The sequence below is a fragment of the Pocillopora verrucosa genome, chromosome 7 (assembly GCF_036669915.1).
Source record: "Pocillopora verrucosa isolate sample1 chromosome 7, ASM3666991v2, whole genome shotgun sequence".
Taxonomy (NCBI): Eukaryota; Metazoa; Cnidaria; class Anthozoa; order Scleractinia; family Pocilloporidae; genus Pocillopora; species Pocillopora verrucosa.
In genome coordinates, this window is record NC_089318.1 from 6,474,269 (window position 1) to 6,501,083 (window position 26,815).

The 26,815-nt window shown below is 38.2% G+C and overlaps 1 protein-coding gene across 1 annotated transcript; it reads right to left on the reverse strand.

The window, feature by feature from the left end:
* Window positions 1–121: 121 nt before the first annotated feature.
* LOC131799652 (uncharacterized) lies at window positions 122–6,920 on the reverse strand. The gene is made up of 3 exons (XM_059117352.2): window positions 4,753–6,920; window positions 3,020–3,134; window positions 122–2,745 (listed from the first exon to the last, which is right to left on the reverse strand). The coding sequence occupies exons 1-3, from the start codon at window positions 6,846–6,848 to the stop codon at window positions 2,362–2,364; spliced, it is 2,595 nt and encodes an 864-aa protein (XP_058973335.1). The 5' UTR covers window positions 6,849–6,920; the 3' UTR covers window positions 122–2,361.
* Between the last annotated feature and the right edge of the window lie 19,895 nt (window positions 6,921–26,815).

The following is a 26,815-nucleotide window of genomic DNA, read 5'->3' on the forward strand; positions in this document are numbered from 1 at the left end:
AAATCCATTGATTGTTAAACAAATTCTCCCTATCAGCACCTTAGGAAATGTATATAGGACAGTGTTGAGAATATGCATAGTGATATAAAGGTGTAGAGTGAAATATAGTAAAACAACAATATCAAGGAAGGTTTCTTTTACTTTTAATACTTCAACTTTTCATTTGGTAACAATAATATCAAAAGCCTATCTATACACAACAGTTCACAAAATGCACAAAAATATAGATACATTTAATTTGGCATGTTGCCATGATCAGTGAGTGGTGGACAATGCAAAGCTATGCATACAATAAATACAGCACTAGGCTTAAATACAAGTACACTACTTTTAATATGGGTACAAAAAGTTCTAAGAAATGATAACTCGATTCAGAAGACCTAGGCCAATGAGTGTAAACTACCTTTTGATGTGGGTATGACAAGTGCTCAAAAATTAGTGACTCGATTCAGGAAAGCTAGTGCAACAAGAAAATTGTAACATTATTAATAACTGACTCGGATATTTTGAAAACTAGGGAACGTTCTAAAGTTTGTAAATTCTCTTCTTGTTGCTATGTTACCTGTGAAAGAGTAAAGTTCATAGATTCTTGTAATGAACGATTTCTAACATAGTACTCAAACAAAGAGTACAAGCAAGTTTACTTAAACTGTTGTCAGAATCTATTGTCGCCAATTTCCATAAATTTAGAATATAAAAGAAAGAAGATTTTTTTAAACTTAATTTGTTTGCTACTAGAGCAGAAATCACTTGTGTCATTCACTCTTAATTTGTTTTATTCACATGACTTACAAAATGAAATAATGTGAGATTTGGCTGGACTGGGTTCAGCATTTTGAAAATTTCAAGAAAGAATTAAATTTCATAAATTAATTTGCTCCAATCTGGAATCAATGTCTAGTCAGTATTAAAACAGCAAGTGTGAATGCAATTTTATAATCTGTATGCATGTATGGAAAACTCTGATGATTTCACTTTGGTCTAATTATGGATATATTTATTTATATATATATCTATATATATATATATATATATATTAACCTCACTTTGAAACTTTTCTAACGATAACTTTACAAATATCTCAGTTTGTACATGTCTGTGCAGTCTGAAAGGGAGGAATACTATGCACTTGCCAAAATAAGCCTTCAACTAATGGTAGCCTTGATGCACACATTGCAGTCAACCCTCTCTAATTTGACACAGTTGCTGGAGGGGGGAGGAGGGAGGGGAGGGAGGGAGGGGAGGGAGGGGAGGGTTCTCTTTGAGGCATCTGTTCCACAGGTTATAACAAACACCTGCAGGAGAGTACTTTTCTTGCTTTGCATGTACAATGGGAAGCTGTTGTGAGACAACTTGACTTCCACACTTGTGTCCCAGGTTTAATTCCCAGACCTTTTGCCACGTGGGTTTTAAGTTTTTTGTTGGATGTGGTCCTTGTACACTGGTTTTCTCCCCTTCAGAAAAACTAACTATTAACATTCCAATTTGTGGTAATTAGGACATAAAGAAATCTACCTCAAAATATATACCACAACTAAAAATTCCCCTTATTGTTTTCAGTTCTAGATATTGCAAATTAAGCTTAAAGTACAATCTGACTTGAAACATCAATAGTGCAATACCCCATTTAATTTTTTTCTTTTTCAAGGATGAACAGCATATCTGGTTTAGAGAGAGTTGACAGTAGAGTTGGAGTGGTAGACAATACATGTTCTTTGCTATGCAACGCTATGCGACAAATACTTATTTCCATATTTTGCTTAGCAACTTCTCCTAACATAATGCATGAAGCAAAATGACATCCCCTTTGACTTTCCAGAAAAAATTTTAAATATACAAATACTCAACACATTGTTTTCATAAGACATGTCATTCTAATTTCTACAATGGCTCTGAGGTATATCACTAGATTTACAAGCTAGCCTTTTTACGAAACACAACATCAAAATTTCTACTTTGATGGATGTTGCAAAAGCAAAGTCAAAAACTAATATAGTTTTTGCCTTCTTGGTTGTGGAAATACAGTCTTGCAAAAAGGTTTTTGAGACACTTGATGTGGTAATTTGGGTAAAAAATATTCAACACACACCAAGAAAAGAATTTTGCAGATATAGGTTTTCATTTGCTTCAGAGTGGTATGAAAAAGTTGCAAAAGTTATGGGTGGATTATCGATTTTTTTTTTTTTTGCCAGCATAGCACACTAACACATGCAAATGAAAACAATACAGCAGCAGGTATCAAGAACACTTACAACATGCATCAGTGAAATCCTAACAACTTAACAAGTTTCTATATTATATCACCAAAGTAAGGACCACACGAAAACTTTGCCCAATAACTTAACATAAATGAGGCTGTACCTAGACGTCAAGTGGAGAATGTACCTCTTTCCAAAAAGCTTTCATGTTGTCAATGCATTCATTCCTCGCCTTCTTCTCTTCCTCTAGAAGCTGTTGTTCCAGTTCTGAGAGCGAGTCTGCAGCACAGTGTGTCTGCAAACAGTCATCATAAGACATTCCATTGGGGAGACTCATAGCCTTGAGTGAGGCTGAAACTGTTTTTGTGTAGCGTGCGTGATTGAAGACTTCAGATGCTGAATGCAGACAATCAAGTTGAGAGGTGGGTACTTTGTGCCCAATCAGGATTTGTTCATTTATTAAAGTATGTCCCATAAGCTTTGCAAAACTGTAAGGGACACGTCCCTTGGATACATTCTGAAGAGCAACTGGCTCATCAAGGGAAGCCTGCAAAACAGGAAATTAAGTTGAAAAATTAATAATCAATCTAATTTTCCCAACTGCACATCTACAGTGTAGCTCTTTGCTGACTGTTTCAAGAATAAAGGGCAGAAACTTGGAGAGTCCAGAAAAAATATTCAGTGAAAACATTAGAACCAACAAACAGAGATAATCACCATCATCATTAAACATTTACTTGTTACATGTCTTTCAGTATTTCAATAATGTACATCCTAAGGATTGAAATGCAAAACAACAATACCCTTGTTCACCCACCCACCTCATCACAAACCAAATCACAAAGAGAAACAAGCATTGCACCCAATCCTAAGGCTGGCTTCTTGATAGCTGCAACCACTGGCTTGGGAAAGTCGATTAGCACCTGTACCAAATATCTATAACAGGATAAAATGTAAACAACATATTAGCAACAACAATTTGCTCTGATGAAATGCAATTGCTAGAAACATCACCTTTAGAATCTCTTTTCAGTGGCCAATTCATATAATTAACTTGGCTGATAGGACCAAATCATCTTGTAAAACCCCACATTGATACAGCATCACAGTTTCTTTCATTAGAAACTTAATCCTTTTATTCAGTTTTTGTTTAATTCCTGCAAACCCTAAACTCTTTGTCTTGAAGTTTTGTTTAACCCAGAACAGACTATGATGAAGGGATTACAACTATAGAGTCAGCTTAAGAATTGCTTCACAGTGGCCAATTCACATTACCAACTCAATCTGTAGATAAAACCCAATTATCTTGAATTTGCCTTAATTAACACCTCTATGCTGCTATCCTCAAGAGGATATCACAGGTACCTATAACTTCTGTCAAAACTAAATGATGCTGACAAAATCACATGCTAGTAGTAATATGTATATGAAGTTGATCTTGTCGCCATGGCAACATAGGGAACTCAGACAGGTCCATTTGTATAGGACTGTTTTGAAAAAGGTTGTCAAAAAAAAAAACCAAAAAAAAAACATTTAAGTACACCAGACAACCCCAAAAGATATGGTGGGTAGTTTTTAGGTCACCAATCCTTGACTTTGGGATTTCAGGACAAAAAGAGAAAATGTCACTATAAGGACAAGGCAACTGTTTGATGAATTTAATCGTTTATTGTCAGATATCCAGATTACTTTTTGAGATCTTCACATGGAGGCAAAGCCATAATGTTAATAATTGTGGACAACCTCTTTCAAACAACTTTTTGTTACTGGAGTAAAGTACTTATGTTGCTTTCAACCCTTCTATTCTCATAAATGACTAAGATAAATTTCTCATTACAATATCAAGACAAAATCCATGCAAAAAAATAAAGAGATGAAGAGAAATATCAATTAGGCAATTACTATACGATTCAATACTCAAATTCTCCAAATCAAAAAATCGTAAGAATCCTGAGAATTGTAGAGCAGACAGGAAGGAGAATACTAATAAAATCTTGGGAGTGAAGGTAGTGTAACCTTATTTCTACATTAACAAAATCAGTTGCTGCAGTAACTGAAATTGTTTACGAGTTAAAGTTTGGATAATTTTTATGTGAGAAGCTCTGGATACCTTTTATGTGGCTATTTACATGAGCTGATTAGCATTTGAAAGATATAATTATAACCTTGTTACAAAAACCTTACCCAATGTACATGCCAAAGGATTACTTAAATAAGCATGTGTGATCCACCTTGTAACTCATGAGCTCCACAAGAATTCACATTTGAAAATTTTTAGTTTTTTACTGTTGAGGCCATCAAGCATGAGCACAAGTCAAGGATTTTGATATTTAGATTTCAACAAACAATTGAAAAGCATGTAATAAAACTTTGTGGATAGGACAACATCGGCAGAATGCTTTCACATGCTTTGAACATCAAAAATTCTGCAGGTATAAGGTATTTCCAGGTGAAAGTGGAAAAACCATATGAGGATTTTGCTTAGATTATACCATTGCAAATCCTTGGGTCTACAGCTTCAAATTACAAGCTATAGTAAAGGTATCTAACATACCTGACTTTATCCACATCTCTTCTGTAATGTCTTGGCTCTTCCTCACATGGAACTTGTGTCAAATCTTTGAGATTGACCCCACAGAAAGTCTCTTCTCCTAAGCCACTAATAATAACAAATTGTGACTCATCTACGGCAGCATCCTCCATGACAAGAGTGAGGGAGTCCACAATTCTTTGATTGATTTTGCTTCTCTTGCTGGACGAACGGCTGATAGTTACATGAACACAATCATGGAGTTTTTGCACTGATACCTCTTTGCAGATGTACTGTTTTTGACAAGGATCAGAATCATCAATTTGTCCATCTAAGTAATGCTCTCCTGAGCCGACTTGCCCTAAGTGCACATCATCAGTTGCAACAAATTTGTCAATCTCACATTGGTTCCTATGGTATTTGATCAAGTCTTCCTTCCAATATGCTTTGTATGCCAGTCTGTTTACAACTGTCATGTCTTGGTAGTCATGCCCAAGAAAACATTTAAAGTCTAGTTCATAATCAGAGAGTTCATCTGATGGAGCCCATGAACTTGTTCCATCTTTCCACTGAACTAGATACTCATATGTCCCAGAGAGATTTCTTCTCATTCCAAGTATTCTATCAGCTTTGTTTCTTCTTCTACGTTTGTGGACATTTTCAGAACTTTGTTTAGTTTCCATCAATGGCTCACAATCAGATTGTGACACATTAAGTTGAGCTCTTACCTGAAGATTTTTTCTGGCTTTATTCAAGACCTTACGTTTGAGTTTTTCCGTAGCATCTCTCTTCTTCAGAGCACAAGTTCCAAGAGGTCTTTTGTCATGCTTTTTTTGAAACTTCAACTTCTTCAACTTACGTTTCAATGTCGGAGAACCATCGCTCTGTTCGTCTTCTCCAGTAAAATGAAACGCATCACTTAGAATATTGTCTGATTCAAAAGAAAGCTCGGGTTTCGGCTTTGGTGGACGGCCACGTTTGCGTTTAACCTCCTTCCCAGACGAGAGGATCCTGCAGCCATTAACCCCAACAAACTTTGAGTTTACCCCGGTCACGAACGTTTCCGGTGAAGGTAGCATTAAGTCCAGCGATTTCTTAGAAGGTTTCATGAACGAAAGTTTGTCAACAGCTTTCAAATGCGGCCGCACCCTAGGTTTTTTAACGCCATTCGGTGTCCTGAATATTTTGTGTTTTGTTTCGCAACTCGACAATTTCTTCGGTGGTCGACCCCTTCTCCTGGGAGTTGACGGCGCTTTTTCATTCTCGTCGCTGCTCGACGACAAACAACTCTCCTGCAAATAGCGTATGCCTTTCGGCCGTTTTCTTTTCTTACCAAATTTTGAAGTTGAAGGTGACGCGAGAGATGCTTTCGTGGCACTTGTTTCACAATTGCCATGTGGCGAATTCGAACGAATGTCAACTGAATGTAATTTATCTAAAGATTGTGTTAGATTTTTCGGAGGTCTACCTCTTTTGCGTTTTAAAGGTGTCTCAAAGGAATTTGAACTCTCTGACTCCGTTTGCAGCTCACTTGTCGTGCTTTTCACGCAAACAGATTCACCTGGCTGAGTGCGAGAAGGAGATGTTGACAAAGAACTCACCACGCCAAGCGTCGATCTGAGGTCCAACGAGTTCTTCAAGTCTAAACTTTCGCCGTTCTGCCGCTTAAAGGACAGGAGTTTTAATCTATGATTCGAAAATAGATCAGAAGAATCTTTCTCCAGAGACTTTGTTCTACCATTTTTACATTTTGGACGCGAAGAATCAGAGAGCAGACGCTTTCTTTTCTTCACCGAAGGAAACTTCCTTCGCGCACTAGCTCCCTCGTCCGAGTCGGATTCCATATAACGTGCAGGTTTTTTCAGTACCCTTCCACCGTGAGTAACTAAGGAGGGATTAAGCTTTAAATCGTTGAAGGTAGTATCTTCTCTTCGGTCACTCGTAGTCTTTGTGTGCTGTTCAGGCGGCCATTTAATGCCATTCAACCAATTGTTTCCACAGCCAAGAGCTTGTACGCTTGAATTGTTCAAAGCTGTCTCTGAACTAGATGTCAAAATCATGTCCTTGACTTCTTCCCTAGTGGGAGTAACCGTGGAATCATCTATTCGCATGTCTACCATACAACATAGGCGGAAATCTCGCTTTTCAAAGAAAGCGGACACAAATAAAAAAAGTTTTAATATTATTGAATGGTGCACGCTATGCTCGGCTTGGAAGTTTGAGCGCGTGCGCCTTATTTAAATTCCCCCGCATGAGCGAACCAAGGATAACCGCTGAACAGAATTACACATAAATTTACTCATAAGTCAGGCACTCCTGTTTGCTCATCTGTCTTCGTAATTTTTTGTACTTTTCTTTTCCGTTATTATTTTATATAAGCTGGTGTATTAAGCTGATACATTAAGTCAGGTTATCTTCTGGCTCTCATTTGCAATATTTATTCAATATTTTTAGGCTTCAATTTTGAATTTTGGGATTTTTGTTTTTTAAATCTAAACCTTTTCATTGGTTAGTCGCCTTCTTGCTCATTTTAGACCACGTGACGGTACAGGAAGTCATACAGAGTAAGCGTGACTCCTACTTACAAGGCACGTGAGGATAATTTCACGGGATCCGTCCCTGATTTTGTCAATATTTATTCGGAATAAGCTGCAATAAGTTTATTCTACTTTACTCCAAGCAGATCTCCTCATAATTAGGTGGAAAATCCGTTGCTATGGATGTAATTTATTCAAAATCGATTTGGTTAATTACACTACATGTCTCTCCAGACAAGGTAAAATGATATTGATCAAGTGCATTTTATTATTTATAGATGAGGCAGGCCTTGCGCGAGACAATGATAACCCAGTCAACATTCATATTTTTCTATTTTTCTCACCATGGACCAACGCAAGCTCGACGAAGGTTCGTCTTGCAAACCTAAATATTTATTCATGTTTGATATTGTGTACAATTTGCGTTGTAATGATTACAAATTCAGCATCAACAGGCCTCCTTTTGAATAACCAATTCATATTTGTATACAGGATTTCACAATTTTCATCGGCTCGAGGAATGGCGGCTTTAGTAGGTTCGCTGTTTGCAAGTACAACAGATTACTCTGCTCAAAACACTCGGAAACCTTAGGACATCTCAGCGCTAATGAAATGTGGTACTATCATATTGATTTAGACTAATTTTTGCAACACTATTAGCACTAAAAATACCACCAAACTTAACAATGTACAACGCTACAGAGCTAATAATACTTACAGCAATACTATTGTTAATCGTAATATAAATAATGGTGCGATATACTTAACGTTCCTGCTGGTACAACTTGATGTTACAGTATTGTACCTTTGCTAAATTGAATAAATATTTGTTTCATTCTCGTACGAGCTAGCTTTAGGTCAGATGATTTGCCTAAGGCCATTTGGGTACAGTCTCCCGCGAACCAGATCATAATCAATAATGCTGAACTGGCGAACATTGCATTCAATACATTTTGAGACAAAGACAACTCACTGAGGATTCAAGGAACAAATTTTCAAAACATGTTTCTTTCCTCCTCGGAGAGCAAAATGAGATCTGAAGGGTGATACTTGGTTAATAACTAATCTTCGTGGGAAAAAATAGATGCTATTCAGTACCTGCCCAGCTAGTATGAGTCAGTAATATTTTTTTTTGCTAGCCATTAACTTTGAATGGAAAAATCAAGATCCCAGCTTGGAGAATCTAGAATAACTTTTTTTTTTATCAGCAAACTTCGATTTGCTCTGAATTACCACCCAGAAAGACATCGTAACGTTCTAATACCCGGAAATACATAATTTCCTCATATAATTAACCACAATTATCAAGTAAACTTTTTGTTTTTTACTGAAAAGGATTTGGCTTATAACTAGTCTCGTGTTAAACGCGTAGACGTTGATGTTCATTAAAGTAAATTCACTCGATCATGAACCATGAACCACATGATTGAAATGGTACAGTTCGGAGAAAGGTTGGAGAAGGGCCGCATAACACACCCCGTTTTGTAAGATTTATGTTGTAAAACTGAATTGAAAAAAGTATTCTTGGGGAGGAAGGATTTTTTGGTAACTATAAGCTTTCAGAGAGCCAGAAATACAAGTGTATTGTATCAAAGATATAGAGAAATTTTCGATTGAGCATTGTAAACTTGAACATCATTTCCATGATCAATTAGGTTATAAACAGTAGAATAATGTAGTTGATTTGCTAAGTTTTGCAAGATCTAATATAACTTCGGCACTAACGCAATCACCAGTTTTGCAAGACATGCGCAGGAGTCACAAACCTATTTTTCTCAATTGCTGTAATTTGGAGAAAATTGACTGGAAGAAATGATCAATACAAAATTATTTGCCAGTGATGTATTGGCAAGGGTGACGAAAAAGAACAAGGACCTTCGGACCACAGTTGAAGAAAAGACCGCCGAGTTATACAAAAGTACCTGGACACAGAAATCTCGAAAATGACCCAGCAATCTATCGGGAAATTCTCCAGAAAATGTCGACAAATCTCATTTTTATCTCAAAAAACCTCGAAATTTCTCCTAAAAATCCCCACCTATCTCGAAAATTATTTGAAAATAATCGCATAATTTGCATGAAATGCGAGATTCCTGTGGTGAATTTGTATGGACTCGAAGCACCTTCAAACTGATTCAAAATTATTGGTTCTTCTCCTTAAATATATCTCTGAAACAAATGTTAACGAAGATAAACAGCTAGCAGAGTTAACTTCTACAAACCACGTAAATTTGTCAACTGGACGAACAGCTTTTCTTCGCAAGGAAAGAAAAGAGTCTGGTTGTATGCCTTTAGTCTCTTAAGTGGTATAATTTTGTTAGTTTTTGATAAACGTCAATTCACAGATAGTTCTTCAAAAACCGTAGATAATATACTTACAGAGACCCGATTAGTCTTAGTGGCTGCTTTACAGAACAAAACAAACCACGCACAGCTAGATACTGAATAAAAAGATTTTCACTCGATAAAACTTGTTTATTAGGATGAATGAAATCTCACGACAGTTTATCGTCCCTGACCAATGGGCATTCTTCGCCCTGGATGGCATGATCCGTTTCAGGTCAGCAAGCTTTCGCCACGGTAAAGAAGAATGGTTCCGGCTTCGACAGTTAACTTCCTTTCTTTGTGTAATCGTTAAACTTTGCCGGTCAATTTTTACGCCGAAAGGCCACAATTTTCAGTTACCATTTTACGGCCATCAGTTAACCCCATTGAGACCCTCAGGGCAAAATTTCTCGCTTTCAGTTCATCTGTTTAGTATAGACGAATAAGATAGATAGAACGAACTCGAGCGATTATCCCTCTCGAAACGTTTCCTCATGATACCCTTCCCCTTCGAATTAAACTGAGTTCCCGGCTCAATCTCGAAGAGCAGACTCGGTTCGTGTAAATTGTAAAGAGATTTAAGAAACGTTACGGTGATCAACTCCGAGCTACAATTAAACTCAGGCTCGCGTGAGGAGGCCCTAAGGCTGAGTTATAGGAAAAGGGACTTAAAGATCCAGGACGGCGAGCGAGGCCGAGGACGCAGCTGACCGGAAGTATTTTTCTCGAACAGCGCATGCGCATGAGTGATAAAAGTTGTTTGCATGTATTGCGTGAATCGTGCGTGACGGCGTCGTGCTCACGTCGACAGCGGCAAAATCACTTTTTGTTTTTGCATTTGTTTTTCTGTGTACCTCGGTATTTTAGTTGGTTCCTGAACCAGTCAGCAAAAAGCCATCACCGTAAGTATCTCAGTGTGTTGTTACTTTCGCAGTTGTTCCGTGACCTATCACGAGCTGTGTTTTACACTCGTTAATTAAGTAGTAACATCAACTATGAAATCTTCATTCCTTGCGATAAAATTTATTTTAGTTACTTATGTCTGAAAACGTGATTGTGTTTTCTTTAGAGAAAAATGAAATCTTCTTTTTTAATATCACTAAAAGTATTTGAGAAACGGTTCAAAGGAAATTTGCAGCAGGCCTTTGAAACTTACCGTTCGAACTAAAGTGGCTTGCCGCACAAAAGCTAACTACTTTACTAGCCAGAACATCTTTGTCAGACGCTACTTATGAATCTTTGCATCGTTTTCCGTTTTTTCCGGCTAAATGATGTGTAGTTTATTCGCTTTCAATTGCTGAGACCAAAAAAAGTAACGCAAAAAATTAAATTTATTGGCGGGCAGGTATGTATATGTTATGGGTTAAATTTGATTTCAGGTTGATTTTGGATCAATCTAGGTAGGTTCTCAATTGTATTTAACAGCATGTACTGGACCGAAGAACATGATAAAGTTCTTGTCAGGGAAATCATCGCCAATAACCCTTTTGATGGCACTACAAAAAAGGGTACACCAGCTCGGGGAGCCAAGTGGAATGCGGTGATGAATCAGCTACTGCAAATAAAAGAACCATCTTTCAAGGTTAGTTTGGTAAATATAAAGCGAACTGCTACGGCGATGGCAAAAAGAGCACTGAAAGTAAAAAAGATTTCAAGAGAAGATCTATGGCTCTGCACGTGCCTTTCACAACTTTGTACGTTTCGTAGCCGCTGCATCCAACACAACGCTGCAAATCACCAAATTTTACGTTCATAAGGAAAACAAACTCGATAGGTTTTGATGTTGGCCTGTATTTAAGATGTATTTAGGATGAGTTGCTAGCAATCGGATCCCTTTGCTATACGCAAAGGGTTCTGGGATCGTCACGGGGCTAGCAACGCAAATTGCTACAAAGAAATGTATGGCGGAAAATTGATTTGGCTTCCAAAAACAATTTTTCAGAGAATTCAGCGCTGTTTTGCAGCCATTTTATCAGAAAAGGATTAAAGCAATGTTGATACGTGGAAAGTGTAAGTTTAAGTGCTAAAATCTACCGATAAAATTCTTCTATGGCATATTAGGTTTACCTATTGCGAAATTAAGTAATAATCGCGAGTATATAACCCATTCCAGCTTTGCCAATTGTAAATAAGTGTGCTGTGTACTTCTGGCTCATTTCTAAGCTCGTTAACAGAAATATTGGAAATATGCCTCGCGGCGATCACTGTGTTGTGTGGGGTTCTAAGGTACCCAGAAAAGCAAAATATTCATCCTCACGTTGGAATTGAGATTGTACTCCCCCAATAGTAAGAAAGATTAAGTCGTGTGGCATCACTAAGAACTCGTGTTGAAAGAAACATTTTGAAATTGAAGCAATTTAGAATTCTTTGAGGAGTTATTCCTCTTTTGTTAAAACCAATGTTGAATAGAATTATTTTTGTTTATGCTGCTTTAACTAATTATTTATGTCAAAGAAGCACTAAGTAAGGAGCACACTGCAGAAGCAAAAACTTTTATTTACTGAATTTGTTGATCTTCTTGACTTGGAGATAACGTTTTTGTGTGAAAATTGTCATGAGGTAAGGCTTCCATCAGGAAAGAAGGAACTATTTGCTGACAGTAAAACTTGTAAACTGTTGCTACAACAGTTTCCCAAAACTTATCATTAAAATTAATTGTAACAATAAATATCCCTTTACTTGTGTTGGTAACAAAATGGCAAGTTTTGAAACCTGAAATTGCCATGCCAATCTGAACTTGGAAATAATGTAGATGATTTTTGTCAAAAAAAAAATTCCCATTTTCATCTTTTTCTCCACTAACTGTTGGTAGCAGGAAGGCAATTTTAAGGTCAAGGTCCTTCCCTTTAAATGGAGATTTTATCTCTTCTACTGAAGGGTTACAACAGTGAAATTTTCTAATACCATTTAGACTTGCTCCTATCCAAAAATAACTGCTACTAACAAGGAGACCTGGCTCCAGAAGATCAAATGAACAATGTGGTTTTTCACTGAATTCTGAGTTGTAACATTTTGCATTTTCTTCTTCCTTTATAACATGTTCTATGGCTTCAGGATACACTTGGTTTTCTTTAAATTCTTTTTATTCAGTGAAAGTTTTAATAGTGAGTGATATATCAGTATGAGGATCTTTTTCTAAGGTTTTCAGTCAGGTGTAAATAGATTTTATTTTGTTCTCCATGACTAAAAGGTGTCTCATCTCATGCAGGTTTTGTTTTTGTGTTGTGCCATAGTTGCTTTGTCTATAACCATTCTATCATTGTCTGAAAAGGTGAAGGCTTTTAGAAATTCTTTAGCAAAATTTGAAAGTTTGTCCACTGATATCTTATTAAAATCTGTCTTAACATAATTCTTAGCTTGAGATAATATGGTCAAGTGAGATATATTATTATCAAAATGTGAAGAAAAATGTTCATTCTCATCATAGTTTGGGGAAAATGGTAAGAAAAAAAAACAAGAATACCAGAACAAGAATCAATTTTTCTAAGTTTCTTTGCAAAATAAATTTTTCTATTTGAGTTATTTCCTTTCTACCTTTGATGGGTCTAGGATGAAAGGAATCAATCCAGGAATTATCACATGGTGTTATTTTTCTTTTCTTTTTCATCAAAGGGCTTTTGGAAACTTTCTTTTCAGATGTAGGGACAGGTTTGTGTGTAGGTGTTGGCTAGGGGTTCCAATATGCATACATAGTCGTGACAGAATTTCTTTGATTTGAAAGAAATCATCTAGTTCAAACAAAAATTCACCTTAATGTCTGCATCCTTGATCAGCTTCACCCTGGCACCTACAGAATGCAGAATACACAGACCCAGTTGAGTCCACAACAAACCAGAGCCTGTAAAGTTTATCACCCTCTTGAGTTTTTTCTTTCCAAGTTGGTATAACTCCAGCTAAAAAACAGAAAAAAAATACTGCCATCAAGGCCCTTTGTACCATTTACTCCAAGGTTCTGAACATGGCCATTTTTACATAGATCATGCTCTTCAAATGAGTGCCAGGAGGATAACATGCTTTTATCATAATCAGTCTAGCTCATAATTAGATGATTAAAAATGTTCATTATTCCAACTTAAGGGAACTAGGAGAAGTCATTGGACAATGATGCCATCTGGAATGGGACCAAAATTTTTTGTCAAGCTTGAAGCATGAGGCTTCTTAACAAACATCTATCAATGAACTCGCTGTTGAAGCCAGGTTAGTAGGAAGGTCCACAAAAGTAACTGCTTTAGCTAGCTGAATAAGTACAGGCTTGCGGTAAGTGGAATCTATTTGTTAAATGGAGCAAGTGGGAAGTTTGGAGAGCACGAAAGAAGCGTATTGCCTCGGGCAACTCTAGCTTCTTGAGTGCTCTCCAAACTTCCCACGTGCTCCATAACTCGCTAGTGCACAACTAAAAGCACGAACCAATTGTTTTATAACATAGCCGGTGGAGTTGTGCGTCAAATCCGACGCGAAAAACGGACCAACAATATCAGAAGTGATTGTTCGCGGTAAGCGAAATATTAAGCAAAATAGGAATAGGTTTTATTTCAAATTTTCTGTTGAAAGCTCGAGTTTTACTTTATTGCAGTTTAAATACAAAATTCTTTATTTTTAAATTTCTGGCGAAGCGATTTGCTCACGCTATCAGCGTGCACTATCGAGATTTTGAGCACGCTTACGCATACTGAATTTGATTGCGCGGCTCTGCTAGCTATGTTATAATTTCTATTGTTTACACGAACGGCAATAGCATAGTGCCTACGGCCACGGCCACGGCCTGGCCCTAGGCACAAAAACTAAGCCAAGTGCGAGGCGATATGCAAGGCACGCAACATTGGTAGGGAAAAGACTGGGAAAGACATTGACCATTAAGCACAGAGTCTGGGATCTAATGATGTTTACGATCGACACGCAAGACAAAAAAAGACGCTAGAGGATGATAGGTTTATGCCTTCTTTATTGGTATTATCATTACAATTTAAACTTGATTCAAATTTAGTGCGGAAGATGAAAAGCACTACATGTTTACACCTTAAGTCACCTGTAAGGAAAAGAGGTGTCGAACGTGCTAAATTAAAATTTAAAAACTATTTTCTGGATCGGGAATTCGACATGGATTTAGCCTAAAAACGAGAATATTATAGAGGTAAAGCATTGGGAGGGTTATTTCCAGGAAATTCCTGTACGGGATCAATTTTTATAAGGTAGGGTCATTTTCTTAGTTATTAAGTGCCGCTCCCGCTAAGAGCGGTCCTCTCAACTTCCCGTCGGAAAAAAGTTTTCTTTTTTTTTTTGCCCATGAAAAGGGTTTAGGACACATGTTTCAAATGTAGTTTAGTTGTTCTCCAATTTTCTTTTTTGCGTCACCATAAGCCAAAAATGATTTTTGGCCAGACCACCCCTGTGGACAGCGATCGAAAGTGTAAACCTCAAACCTTATCTCTAGCTTCCATCTACCAACTTCTTAAAAACAACGCAAATCCATGTGTTTGCTCAATTGCACTCGTATCAAAGATCATTTTCATGATTCTTAGAATTGACCAAGATCTCCTTTTGACTGTCAAAACTTCGTTTATCTTCTACGTTGAGGATTTTAGGTTTTCACAGCAACTGAATGGAGATTAGATGCCGAGTTGTCTTAAAACGTTGCGTAAACGTGATCGGTCGTTACGCTTGCGCAAAAGGGGATCTTGGTCAATTCTAAGAATCATGAAAATTATGGCAATCCGTGACCTCATTGGTGTATAAACTATGCACTGATATGCTTTTTCAGCCCGATTAACGCCTGCATTTTGAGAATTCTTTCGTACAAAGTAGTGAATTTTTGATATGCAAATTAAGGTCGAAGAGAAGGGTCTCCTCTGATCACGCCGGTATGAAAAATATTTCAGCAGAAGTTTCCTTATTTTGTGTGTGAACTAACTGAATACACCTTGTAACTTGTAGCGAGATAGAATTCCGTGAGCTACATTGTTGCAGTTGCTGCGTGCTGGACAAAATCTTTGAAATTTACACTTTCGATCGCTGTCCACAGGGGGTGGTCTGGCTAAAAATCATTTGTGGCTTGTGGCGACGCAGAAATAGACAATTGGAGAACAACTAAACTATTTTTGAAACATGTGTCCTAAACCCTTTTCATGGTCAAAAAATAAAAGAAAACTTTTTTCCGACGGGAAGTCGAGAGGACCGTGAGAGTGGCACTTAATCATCTTTTTAGAAACACAATGGGACTATACTGACATCTAGCCGCAAATCGCAGTTTACGCAAAAACATCTGTCACCATGTTAATTCACAATCACAGTAAGGTTTATGCTAATATATTATTTCCATTCGTTTTCAACGTTCAAAGAAGTCAAAAAACACCTGTCTTGCCAAATGCTAATTTTGTCTTTTAACATAATGAACTGAAGCTTGACATAGAGGTAAGCTTGATTTTATCAAACCCACGATAAATTTCTCTGTTCCTCTCAGACATCACAAATTTATTCTTTTTGTGTCTCAAGTAGGTAAATTAAAATAATATACAACATTCTGCTGTGAGATTTTACCTCGTAACAACTAACTTCGTGTCTCAATCGAAGCGTAAACATCTTTCTGTATGCATCAGATCTTCTGTTTATATCAGCTCTAGCTAAACAGCCGCTGGACCATGCTTTTCTCTAGTTAGAGTTTCTCCATAATCATGGCGTGGAGGTGATCGGCGACTAACGAAGACAAAGAGATAATAAATCGCTTCAAAAACGAACAAACTAGCAGCTATGAAGCCACAAATACCTGATCCAATCATTACTTCCCCTTTCATATAGATGTTGCCATTATGGAACACAATTCCAGAGCCAACGAATAAGGTTACCGAGAGAAGAAAATATCCGATCATTCCAAGCATCGGTGGCACCTTCTCGAAACATCGTAAGCTTCTGATAATGATGTACAGGACCAGGAAGACGAACGCGCAGGTGGCTATGCCGATTTGATATTTGTATCCCGTCCGGTAGCGATAGAACTCATAGCTAAGCGTAAGAACAGCCGCTAAGAAAGTCGTTACCGTCTCGATGAGTTTCACCCATCCTTCCCCCGTGGTCACCATCCATGCCCAATTGCAACATCTGCGTGAATTCGGTGAATCCTCCCTACCCGCCATAAAAATTGTCTTTCTTGTACTGAGGATGGTTATATGGTATGTCGGCGTTTCAAAGCATAGGACACAATATGTATTGGGGACAATAATTCCTAAATACATGACGTATTTACTGTGGAGCATAAACGTCCGCTATCCAGAAAGGAGCCCGTGCTCCTCAAACAAAATGACGGTTCCACGCAAAGATTTGCTGTGTTGTTGACTTCCCTGATCCCACCAAACATCGGAATGAAAATATGACAAGATTACTCACTGACTATAGTCTTTCAGATGATCGATACTAATCTTGTACGCAGATCCTACCGTGTATCTGAAATGAAGGAACTTTTCCACCGCTTGGCCAATGAAGGTCATGGTACGAGATTAGACTAGGCCTGTCCCAATTGTGTACAGCAACTTTTGAGCAACTTTTGAGCAACTTTTGAGCAACTTTTGGCGATTGGAGCAACTTAGCAACTTGCAGCAATTTCGCTATTCAGAGCAATTTTTAAGAAAAACATAGGTTTAGAGCACTTATAAAGCATGAAAAAGTCGATGATTTCATAGAAATGACTTTTCATATGACTTTTCATATTTCATATGACGTTCGGCGAGACGTCAACTGAATGAACCTCGCGTTTTGTCCTGTTAGACTCAAGTATCCTTAAATTTCGCCCATATTTGCTAGCAACTATTTAAAGCCAAGTTTCAAGCTATATTTCTTGGCCAGTGGTAACAATAATTGCGAATAACGAAAAATAAAGCTTTAAATGTACGTTTATGCTAAAATATCAAGAACTTTAGGTAGCATTTTTTTTTTATTTTTGGCAATTTTTTAAGCAACTTTTAGGCATTCCGGTGAGCAAGTCCCCCGCATTCTACGAGCACAATCGCGACAGGCCTAGAATTGACCCATACTTCATTTTTGGGAAAAAATGTGAAAAAAAGAAAGAAGAAAAGAAAGAGGAAAGAAAGCAATAAGTAAAAGAAGAAAGATAGAGAGGGAAACGGGCGCACTTTCCTGGAATTCTCCGGCCACTGAAGTCAGTATCCAAGAAGGGCACAGAATCGATTTTGTAACTTTAATGAACAGTCACAGGTTTCACGAGGTCTTCGCACGATCACGGTCAAAGGCTAACTTAAATCACATTGCTTCGGATTGACAACTTATTGGGTGTGTACTTTCCGGTTAATTGACGTATTTCCGTAGCCAACGATTACATAATAGCGTAGTGTGTGCTCCAGTCCCCGACAACATATCACAATGTTTTGCACGATCTAACAGATGTTATAAACACATTCGCGAGTTTTGCACGATCTAACAGAAGTCATTAATCCAATCGATCGCGAGTCTTTCAAGACATGGACAGGAGTCACAAACCTATTTTTCTCAATTGCTGTAATTTGGAGAAAATTGACCAGAAGAAATGATCAGTCACATCGCGAAGAATACCTGGACATCATTAATTATTCATCAACACTGAAGCGGGAGATTTGAATGCACTCGCGCCTTGAAAAGCCCATAATTAGAGAAGAAAGGGCCGAAACTAGCGCAGCAGCGTTGATAAAAATCGCTTTTTCAGTTGCCAGAGGCAACAAGGGAGAAACCCAAGAGCGAGGTTTTGAAGAGGAAGGGTTAATCTTAGATTTAAGCTTAAAAAGAAGAAGTTTGAGAAAGTATAAGGACTATTCCTGAGCCTTTGAAAATGACGAAAAAACGGATATTTTTGGCATGAGTACCGATTTCAAAAGCGATTTTTCAATAACTCAAACTGGCTTCCAAATACCTAAGAGCGGGAAATGGAAGATGGATCTTTTCTGAAACAGAACCCGTTTTAACTTGGAAAATTGGTGAACGACAACCACAATTTCTCGCAGTTTTAAAATTACTAGTCGCGCAAAATTTAACTATTGGTTGAGCGGGGCCAACTACACCGAACTACAACAAACTAAATACGGAAATAAGTAAAGCAAACAGTTGGTTTAAACTTAATGGAATGCAGCCTAACATCAAAAAGACCAAGCACTTACTTATTGGTACTGCTAAGGAACTCTATCACAGCGAAATAACTACATCGGAGCTTTCATTGACAACGCAAAATAATGTATTTGTAAATAGGCTTATCTTTAAATATAATCTTTGATCTTTCTATTATTTTATACAGTATGTCATATGTATTTTTAGACTCCTAACTGCTGATGTAACTTAAGATATGTCTTTTTATCTCAGGAAGAATAAAGAGTGATTGATTGATTGATTGATTGATTGATTGATTGATCGCAAGACTTGAGGAATCAGTCGGAGAAAAACTTCTTGGTGTCGTAATTGATTCCCCATTTTTCTTGGAACTTACATATCGACTATCTAATAAAAAAAGCCGAACTCTAAAATATGTTTTCTTTAGAGAGCTTAAGTCTATTTAACTGTTGAATGCAGAAAAATGTTATTTAATGCTCTCATTAAGCCAATTCTTGATTATTGTCGTCATGTTTGGGGTAACTGTTCTGTTGAAAACCTTCTAAGGCTGCTACAAGTACAAAAACGATGTGCGAGATTAATATTGGATGCCACCATTAATGACAGCTCCGTAGAACTTTTTGATAAACTAGGCTGGCTACCTATAGATGACATCTTATGCATTAGAAAACTCTTTATGCTACACGAAGTTAGCCAGGGTCATTGTCCTGAATCTTTCACCTCATATTTTAAACGTGTTAGGTCTACACATGGTTATCGCACCAGATATGCTATCTGTAAAGACGTTTTGACACCATCATGTAAAAGAAACTCAGGACTTTCCACTCAAGTGCATGTCGTCTATGGAATAACCCAGGTAACACATACAGAGACATAATTTCCCACTCAAATTTCAGAAAAATGCTACAGAATAATTTTATCAAAGAAAACTCTTTACTAGAACATCTTAAGATTTGTCGGACTTTTTTATTTTTAGAATGAATTTTAATAATTTAGTTGGAAATGTAATAATTAGTAGGATCAGTATGATTTTGAACTCGTGAATTGCGCGCATGCGCAAGAGCGAGTTATAGATACGATGTAAGGAATAGCACTCGCTCGCTCGCTCGATTGGTCGATTCCTGTAAGCTTTTTTTCGATTTTAGGCTTTTGAGTGCATTTGATAGATTTTGGCGAGCAATAAACAAACGAAATGGCGATCTTTGTTGCTAAGAATAGTGGTGGGGTGAAAAAGAAGCCCATGATAATCTTAAAAGAGTGTTTTTTTTTTCGTTTTAGTTTCAAAAAGCGGCGCCAGCGACTGGCAGGCATGCAAGGATTCACACTGAAATAACAGAACAACCTTCGTTTTTCATAAAATTTTAATTCACAATCCTTGAACTTGAAAACAATCCGAAGATTCATTAAAAATATCACTTACTGCGAAGCGCACGGAGTTTACAAATATTCAAAAGCTTTTTCTGTTATGGCGTAAGATTGAGGACAAAATCGATCATTACGTTTCGTATCGTGTGTTTTTCCAGTGTGAAGCAACAGAAGATGCCGGCGACTGACGAAATTACAAGTTAACACGCAAATCAAATAACACCTAAACAAACAATTTTAGCTACCGATTTTCAGTGAATTTTTAACGAACAATTTTCTTTTAAGTTTCAAGACAATTTGAAGATTCAAAATATGTATTACGTACTAAAATGCGAATGTTATCCACCACGAAATTGATAAATAGGCCTGAAATGAAATTCTATCTAGTTATTGACTATACGTTGCGCAGCACGTGACTAACATCTACCTAGGCGGAGATCCAAAATGACGGTGGCAGGCTTGGCTTAGTTATATCACTCAAAATTCGTTCCCGTTTGTCTCATTTGATAAAGAGGGAATCGTTAATGTTTTCATTAAGGCAGTATTGCCTTGATTTTCTAATTTTTACAATGATAGACAGTAAATTTCACTTTTCACCCACATTTACTTCCAACCTTTTCTTTTGAACCAGAAACAAAAATGATATACGTTTAAAACACATGACATCATCCACCCTTGTCAAATGTAATAACATGATCATTTCAATTGTAATGCCTTCTTATCCCAACGTTACTTTGTTTCTTTGCTAAATCAGCGAACATTGAACTACTGCTTGTACTCTAGATATGACAATCAACCACAAAATTTCCTAAACCAGATAACATTAAACGTAATCCAAAAAATCATGTGTCAATTCACGAGTTTGCTCACAGAGCACTTTGATTGTTTTTGTTTTTGTGTTTTGTTTTTGTTGAGGGCCATTATGTAAACTACCGGGCTATCGGTAATAATGTATTTCACCCTCGATAAATAAAGTATTCGTTTGTTTGCTAGTAAGTTCCTTTCCAGGCTCCTTTCGAAAATGGAGCATTGCGAGTTCAATACCATCAACCTCGTTCCCATGGCCTTTTCCCTTACTTGAGAACGAGGGTTGCGACACTAGTGTTTTCAACCAACGCTTGAATAACAATTGAATAAAGGGGTAAGTTTCTAAAGAAACTGTGGTGCTGCGTCGGTGGGAGAGTATAGCAGGTAATTTAGTGTTAACAACTGGGTTGAAAACGTAAATTAGCCACCGTAAAGGGTAAAATAGCTGACGTTTCGAGCGTTAGCCCTTCGCCAATCGTTCTGAAGAAGGGCTAACGCTCGAAACGTCAGCTATTTTACCCTTTACGGTGGCTAATTTACGTTTTCAACCCAGTTGTTAACACTAAATTACCTTGAATTACAATAGCTGTCAAAACTAAACAATGGCCTATTCAAGAAAACCACTCATTTGTAAAATAGACGATTTACCTCTAGTTTTAAAAATGATCTTAGTGCATCAGCTGGTTTATTACGGGCTTTTCTTATTATGTACGTAGGAAATGGATAACTCGCCAAAATGGGTTCTTTTCAACATAGTAAGCGGTCAGAAAGCAAGCAATGCACTGTGGAAGTAAGGTGAGGTATTTTTTATTGAGAATTTGAGTGTATTTTTTATTCCTTAGAGCGATCGTAAATATTTCCATACAAACTCATATAATTTCGCCATGACTCTTATTTTGCAAGATGATCATCTCACAGCTGGAGCTTGGGCCGCCTGTGATGCAACTAGGCCACGCGAGGATGAATGATCAAAAAAAAAATGATGGTGATCGGGAGCTCTTTTCAGAGCTTATAGAACCCCCGATCCACTCTAATCTTATACAAGTAGTTCCACCTTTTCTTGAGGAAAGAAATCCAGTGTACATGGTTCAAATGAGCGGTGAAGCAGCCTGGAAATGTAGAGTGTTTTACTGGCTGCCTCGTAGGGTATTTGATTCACTTCAAGCGAGCATTCTGCCTCTCGGCTACAAGCTAAATGAATCCTCCTGCGATCGCGTTGGTCGCGCAGTCAGCGAAAAAATAAGGAGATTTAAACGCAAGATGGACTCAATTACAAGCGGTAAACAGAGGCAAAAAGCACGAGCCGAGACGTGGGTTAAAATTACAATAAACCCGCCCATAAACCCCGAAGAGATCGCGCTAACACTAAGTGACGTGTTGTCAAGGGTGACGTAGGAGAACAACGAATTTTATCAACGCTTCGTCTCCTTACATATATCCGTCAAACAAATGATAACGACAATAAACAGCTAGCAGAGTAAGTTCGACAAACCAGGTAAATTTGTTTTTATGCTATCGGCTGTATTTTGTATCTTTGTCCGCTTTTGGGCAAGGCCAGAATGGAATGGTAGCCGTTTACTATATATTAAAATACGGTTACGACTTTTTTTACCGTGAATCTTCCTTTTCAAAGTCAAAGTCTCAAAAATGTATAACCCCATTCTAGTAACTCTACTGAAAACAGCCGAAAATGCAACGCCATAAAAATCAATGCAGTCGTGAAAATGCGACCCTATCCAACGGCACATTGTTAGCCTATCTCTTGGAATTTTAACCTCACCCTCACCCTCACCCCCCCTCCTCCCCCCTTCTCTGAATTAATATTTAAGTGGTAGAAATGGCAAAGTGTGATGAAGCAAAATATCGCACATAATTACTCCAGGTTGAAAATAACCATTCTACCTTGCACTGCTTGTACCGTGATTGCAGCATTCGCACGTGCGTAAAGTGCTTGTGACTTATGGGAAACACACGCATGTTACACCAAAAAAACCCGCGTGTAGCAGAAGAAGCCGATTACTCGAAATTTCTCGTAGTTTTGAATTTCCAATTTGCTTTTCAGTACACGCATATATTTATATTTTTTCGAGAGAAATTAATTGGAAAAACATTCCTTGAAATAGGAAGTGGTCCTGTGTCTTGAGCGAAAAAGATCGTCAAGTGGTCAAAATAACACCGACCAGATAATGGTCACGTGCTCGGCAAAGACTTGTAGAAACCGATCATATTTCATTCTTACCATCAAACAGTACGTTTGCAAAGAAAGACGACCATAATGAAAAGGCCGAAATTGGCGTAGCTGCCGAAGCGTCCGAAAAAAAAAACCTGAAACGAAAGAAATAATGCTGTAAATTATCGTTTTTTATTTCATGGGTACATATTTCCGTGGGAATTTCCATGTCAACAGCTTGCTCTGTCACTCACAAACCCTTCGTGATTCTCGCTGCTCCTCGTTATGTTTGGCGGCATATGGACAATTCGAAGACCCTTCAACTTTGGTCTTTAAGTTGATCATAGCACTAATCTGAAACATTTCAATTTAGTAAATGTCTAACCAGCCGTGTAAAGATAATAAACATCGCAACGAGCGATGCAATCACAATGGCACCAGGACTTCGGACTTCTTCGGAAGGACAGATCTCGAGTTTGGAGCCGACTAATTACGACTAATTACGAAGAGTCCGCGCCAATTTGCATATCCCAAAGTGCCCAGAACAAATCGTTTCTACGCCATCGCGTACCCACGAGTTAAAAATGGTTCCGACTTCAGCAGTTAACTTCCTTTCTTTGTGATACAAAAATAAAATCGCTGCTCCATCCAACACAACGTTGTAAATCACCAAATTTTAAGATCTTAAGTCACGCATAGGGAAACAAACCTGTAAACATTAAACGATTGTCTTCTCTTCATGCCAGCAAGCACATATTTGCATGGAAGGATCAAGCTGTGAAGTGAAGCTAGAGAAGCAACTACTGTAAATTTTCCCTCTTACATCGATTAAGCCTGATTTTCCACTAGCGACGCAAGAACAGGTGTAGGCGGCACAAACACCGGCAAGCTTTAGGTAAGTATACCAAGTGAAAACGGACGTCGACAAGCACAAACACTAGCGCAAGAAAAAGGAGAAATTTGAATCTTTATACTTGTGTGTTTACACGGTGAAACAAGAGTTGCATTGCTTGCGTCTCTAGCGAAAATCAGGCCAAGGCAGCAGAAATCGTACCAACAATGAAACTAGGGTCTGTTAAGTCCTACCGCTTTATTTTAATAAGTTAATCTCAAAAAGAAATAGAACTAAAACACAAGAACGCATGAAACTCGCCGAAAATACTTGGCGAGTGTCAGGCGACCTAACGTAAACATTGATTGTTATGAACTGAAGCTTGACAGCGAGGGAAGCTTGATTTTGTCAAACCTGCAATATCTTTATCTGGTTCTCTCAGACATCCTAACTACCTTTTTTTGTGCTTCAAGTAGGTAAATTAAAATAATAGACAACATTCTTCTGTGAGATAATATCTCGTAACAATCAACTTCATGTCTAATTCGGAACTTAAACATCTTTCTGTGTGCACAGTTCTTCCTGTTCACATCAGTTCCAGCTAAACCACTGCACCTACAGTGTCTTCCGCTGGACCATGTTATCATGTAATTAGAGTCTCTCCATCATCATGACGTGGAGGTGATCGGCAACAAACGAGGGCAAAGAGATAATAAATCGCTTCACAGAAGAACAAACTAGCAGCTATGAAGCCACAAATGCCTGATCCAATCATTACATCCCCTTTCACATAGATGTTGCCATCTTGGTACACAATTCCAGAGCCAGCAACTAAGGCAACCGAGAGGAGAAAATATCCGATCATTCCAAGCAGCGGTGGCACCTTCTCGAAGCATCGTAAGCTTCTGAAAATGATGTACAGGACCACGAAGACGAACGCGCAGGTGGCAACGCCGACTTGATATTTGTATTCTGACTTGTAGCGATAGAACTCATAGCTAAGCGTAAGAACAGCCGCTAAGAAAGTCGTTACCGTCTCGATGAGTTTCACGTATCCTTCCATAGTGGTCACTATCCACGCACAATTGCAACATCTTCGTGAATTCGGTGACTCCTCCCTGTCAGCCATAGCTGCTGTCTATATATACTGAGGATGGTAGAGCCGCTATTTGAAGTGGACTACGTCGGCTTCTCGATAAACATCCGCTGTTCAGAATGGAGCCCGTGCTCCTCATACAAAGTGACGATTCCAAACAAAGATTCGCTGTGTTTTATACTTCCCAGATCGCACTGTGTTTTTGGACGGTTTGGAGAAGCATTCCTGCCCGCCATAACTTTTGTCTATACATACCGAGAATGGTAGAGTGGGTAGATAAGAATGGGCTACGTCGGCTTTTCGATAAACATCCGCTGTTCAGAAAGGAGCCCTTGCTCCTCAAACAGAATGACGGTTAGACGCAACGATTTGCTGTGTCGTTGACTCCCCCGATTCCACTAACCATTGGGATGAAAATATGACAAGATTACTCACTGACTATAGTTTTTCAAACTGATCGATACTAATCGAGTGCCCAGATCTTACCGTGTAACTGAAATGAAGGAACTCTTCCACCGCTTGGGCGTGGAAGGTCTTGGCACGAGACTAGACTAAGCCTGACACGATTGTGCACAGCAATTTTTGAGCAACTTTTGGCATTTGGAGCAACTTTTATCAGCTTGCAGCAATTTCGCTTTTCAGAGCATCTTTTGGGCAAAATATAGGTTTAGAGCACTTATCAAGCATGAAAAAGTCGACGATTTCGTAGAAAAAACTAACACAACTTGTCAATTGACAACGTTTCACAGGCATATTGCGATCTTTATCTAATATTATCACAGATAATTGGCTAAAATGACGTTCGGCGAGACGTCAAATGGACCTTGCGTTTTGTCCTATCAGACTTAGGTATCCTTAAATGTCGCCCATGTTTGCGAGCAGCTATTTAAAGCCAAGTTTTAAGCTATTTTTCTTGACCAGTGGTAACAATAATTGCCAATAAGTTAAAATAAAGCCCTTAATTAACGTTTATGCAAAAATGTCAAGAAATTTAGGAAGCAACGTTTCGGATTTTTGGCAATATTTTGAGCAACTTTTAGGCATTGCAGTGCGCGACCCTCCTGCATTTACGAGAACAATAGGGAAAGGCCAAGACTTGACCCATACGTCATTTTCCGGAAAAAAATGAGAAGAAATGAAAAAAGAAAAGAAAGAGGAAAGAAGGCAGAAAGGAAAAGGAGGAAGAGAGAGAAGGAAACGCGCGCACTCCTTACCTTTAAACCATCATTACCAAAAAACTCAGCGAAACATTTGAACCTTTATGAAATTAAGTAAAGAGTACAAATTAGGAAAGAAGAAAGCACGAGTTTTGTCGAACACGATGCTCATTTAGGTGCGAGTACTCTATTCAGTGATTAAATTCGACTTTTGTCGTTGTAAACTCCTTCAGGACAGTTGGCTCTATGCACGCCATTTCGCCGCGAGGGCGAATATGCAAAATAATTTGACCACTGTTTTTCACGTATCGGTTGCGTTTCCTCCCCCCTCTCCTCATATTTAATGGGGAAGGGGTGAGGGGAGGGTGGTGAGTTGAGATGTTGGTTTCAAGGGATTGTCTGGATGTCCGTAGGTTGTTCCCACAGTAAAACTGACTTTCCAAACACTAGTTCAACTTTAGTTCGACCAATGGTAGACGAAAGGTCCTACTGAAGGTGGACCACTGATGAATATGATGAATTAAGTTGGATGTAAAATTAATGTCATTTATTTATCGTCACTTATACACTTAAACACACCTTCAGGAGTTCCAAACCACCAAACTCCGAAAAGAAGGCCAAGGGATTCATCATGAAAATGAAAAAAAAATTTTCCCTTTTCTCACGCGCGCTTCCAATCTGGCCTGGAAAAGATACATAACAACTGGAAGAGGGATT

Excerpts from the sequence above, each read along its gene's own strand:
- LOC131799652 (XM_059117352.2), bottom strand. The coding sequence starts at position 6,848 with ATGGTAGACATGCGAATAGATGATTCCACGGTTACTCCCACTAGGGAA. Across the intron at positions 3,135-4,752 it reads AGAGATGTGGATAAAGTCAG|ATATTTGGTACAGGTGCTAA; the intron begins GTATGTTAGATA and ends ATCCTGTTATAG. Across the intron at positions 2,746-3,019 it reads GTGATTTGGTTTGTGATGAG|GCTTCCCTTGATGAGCCAGT; the intron begins GTGGGTGGGTGA and ends CCTGTTTTGCAG.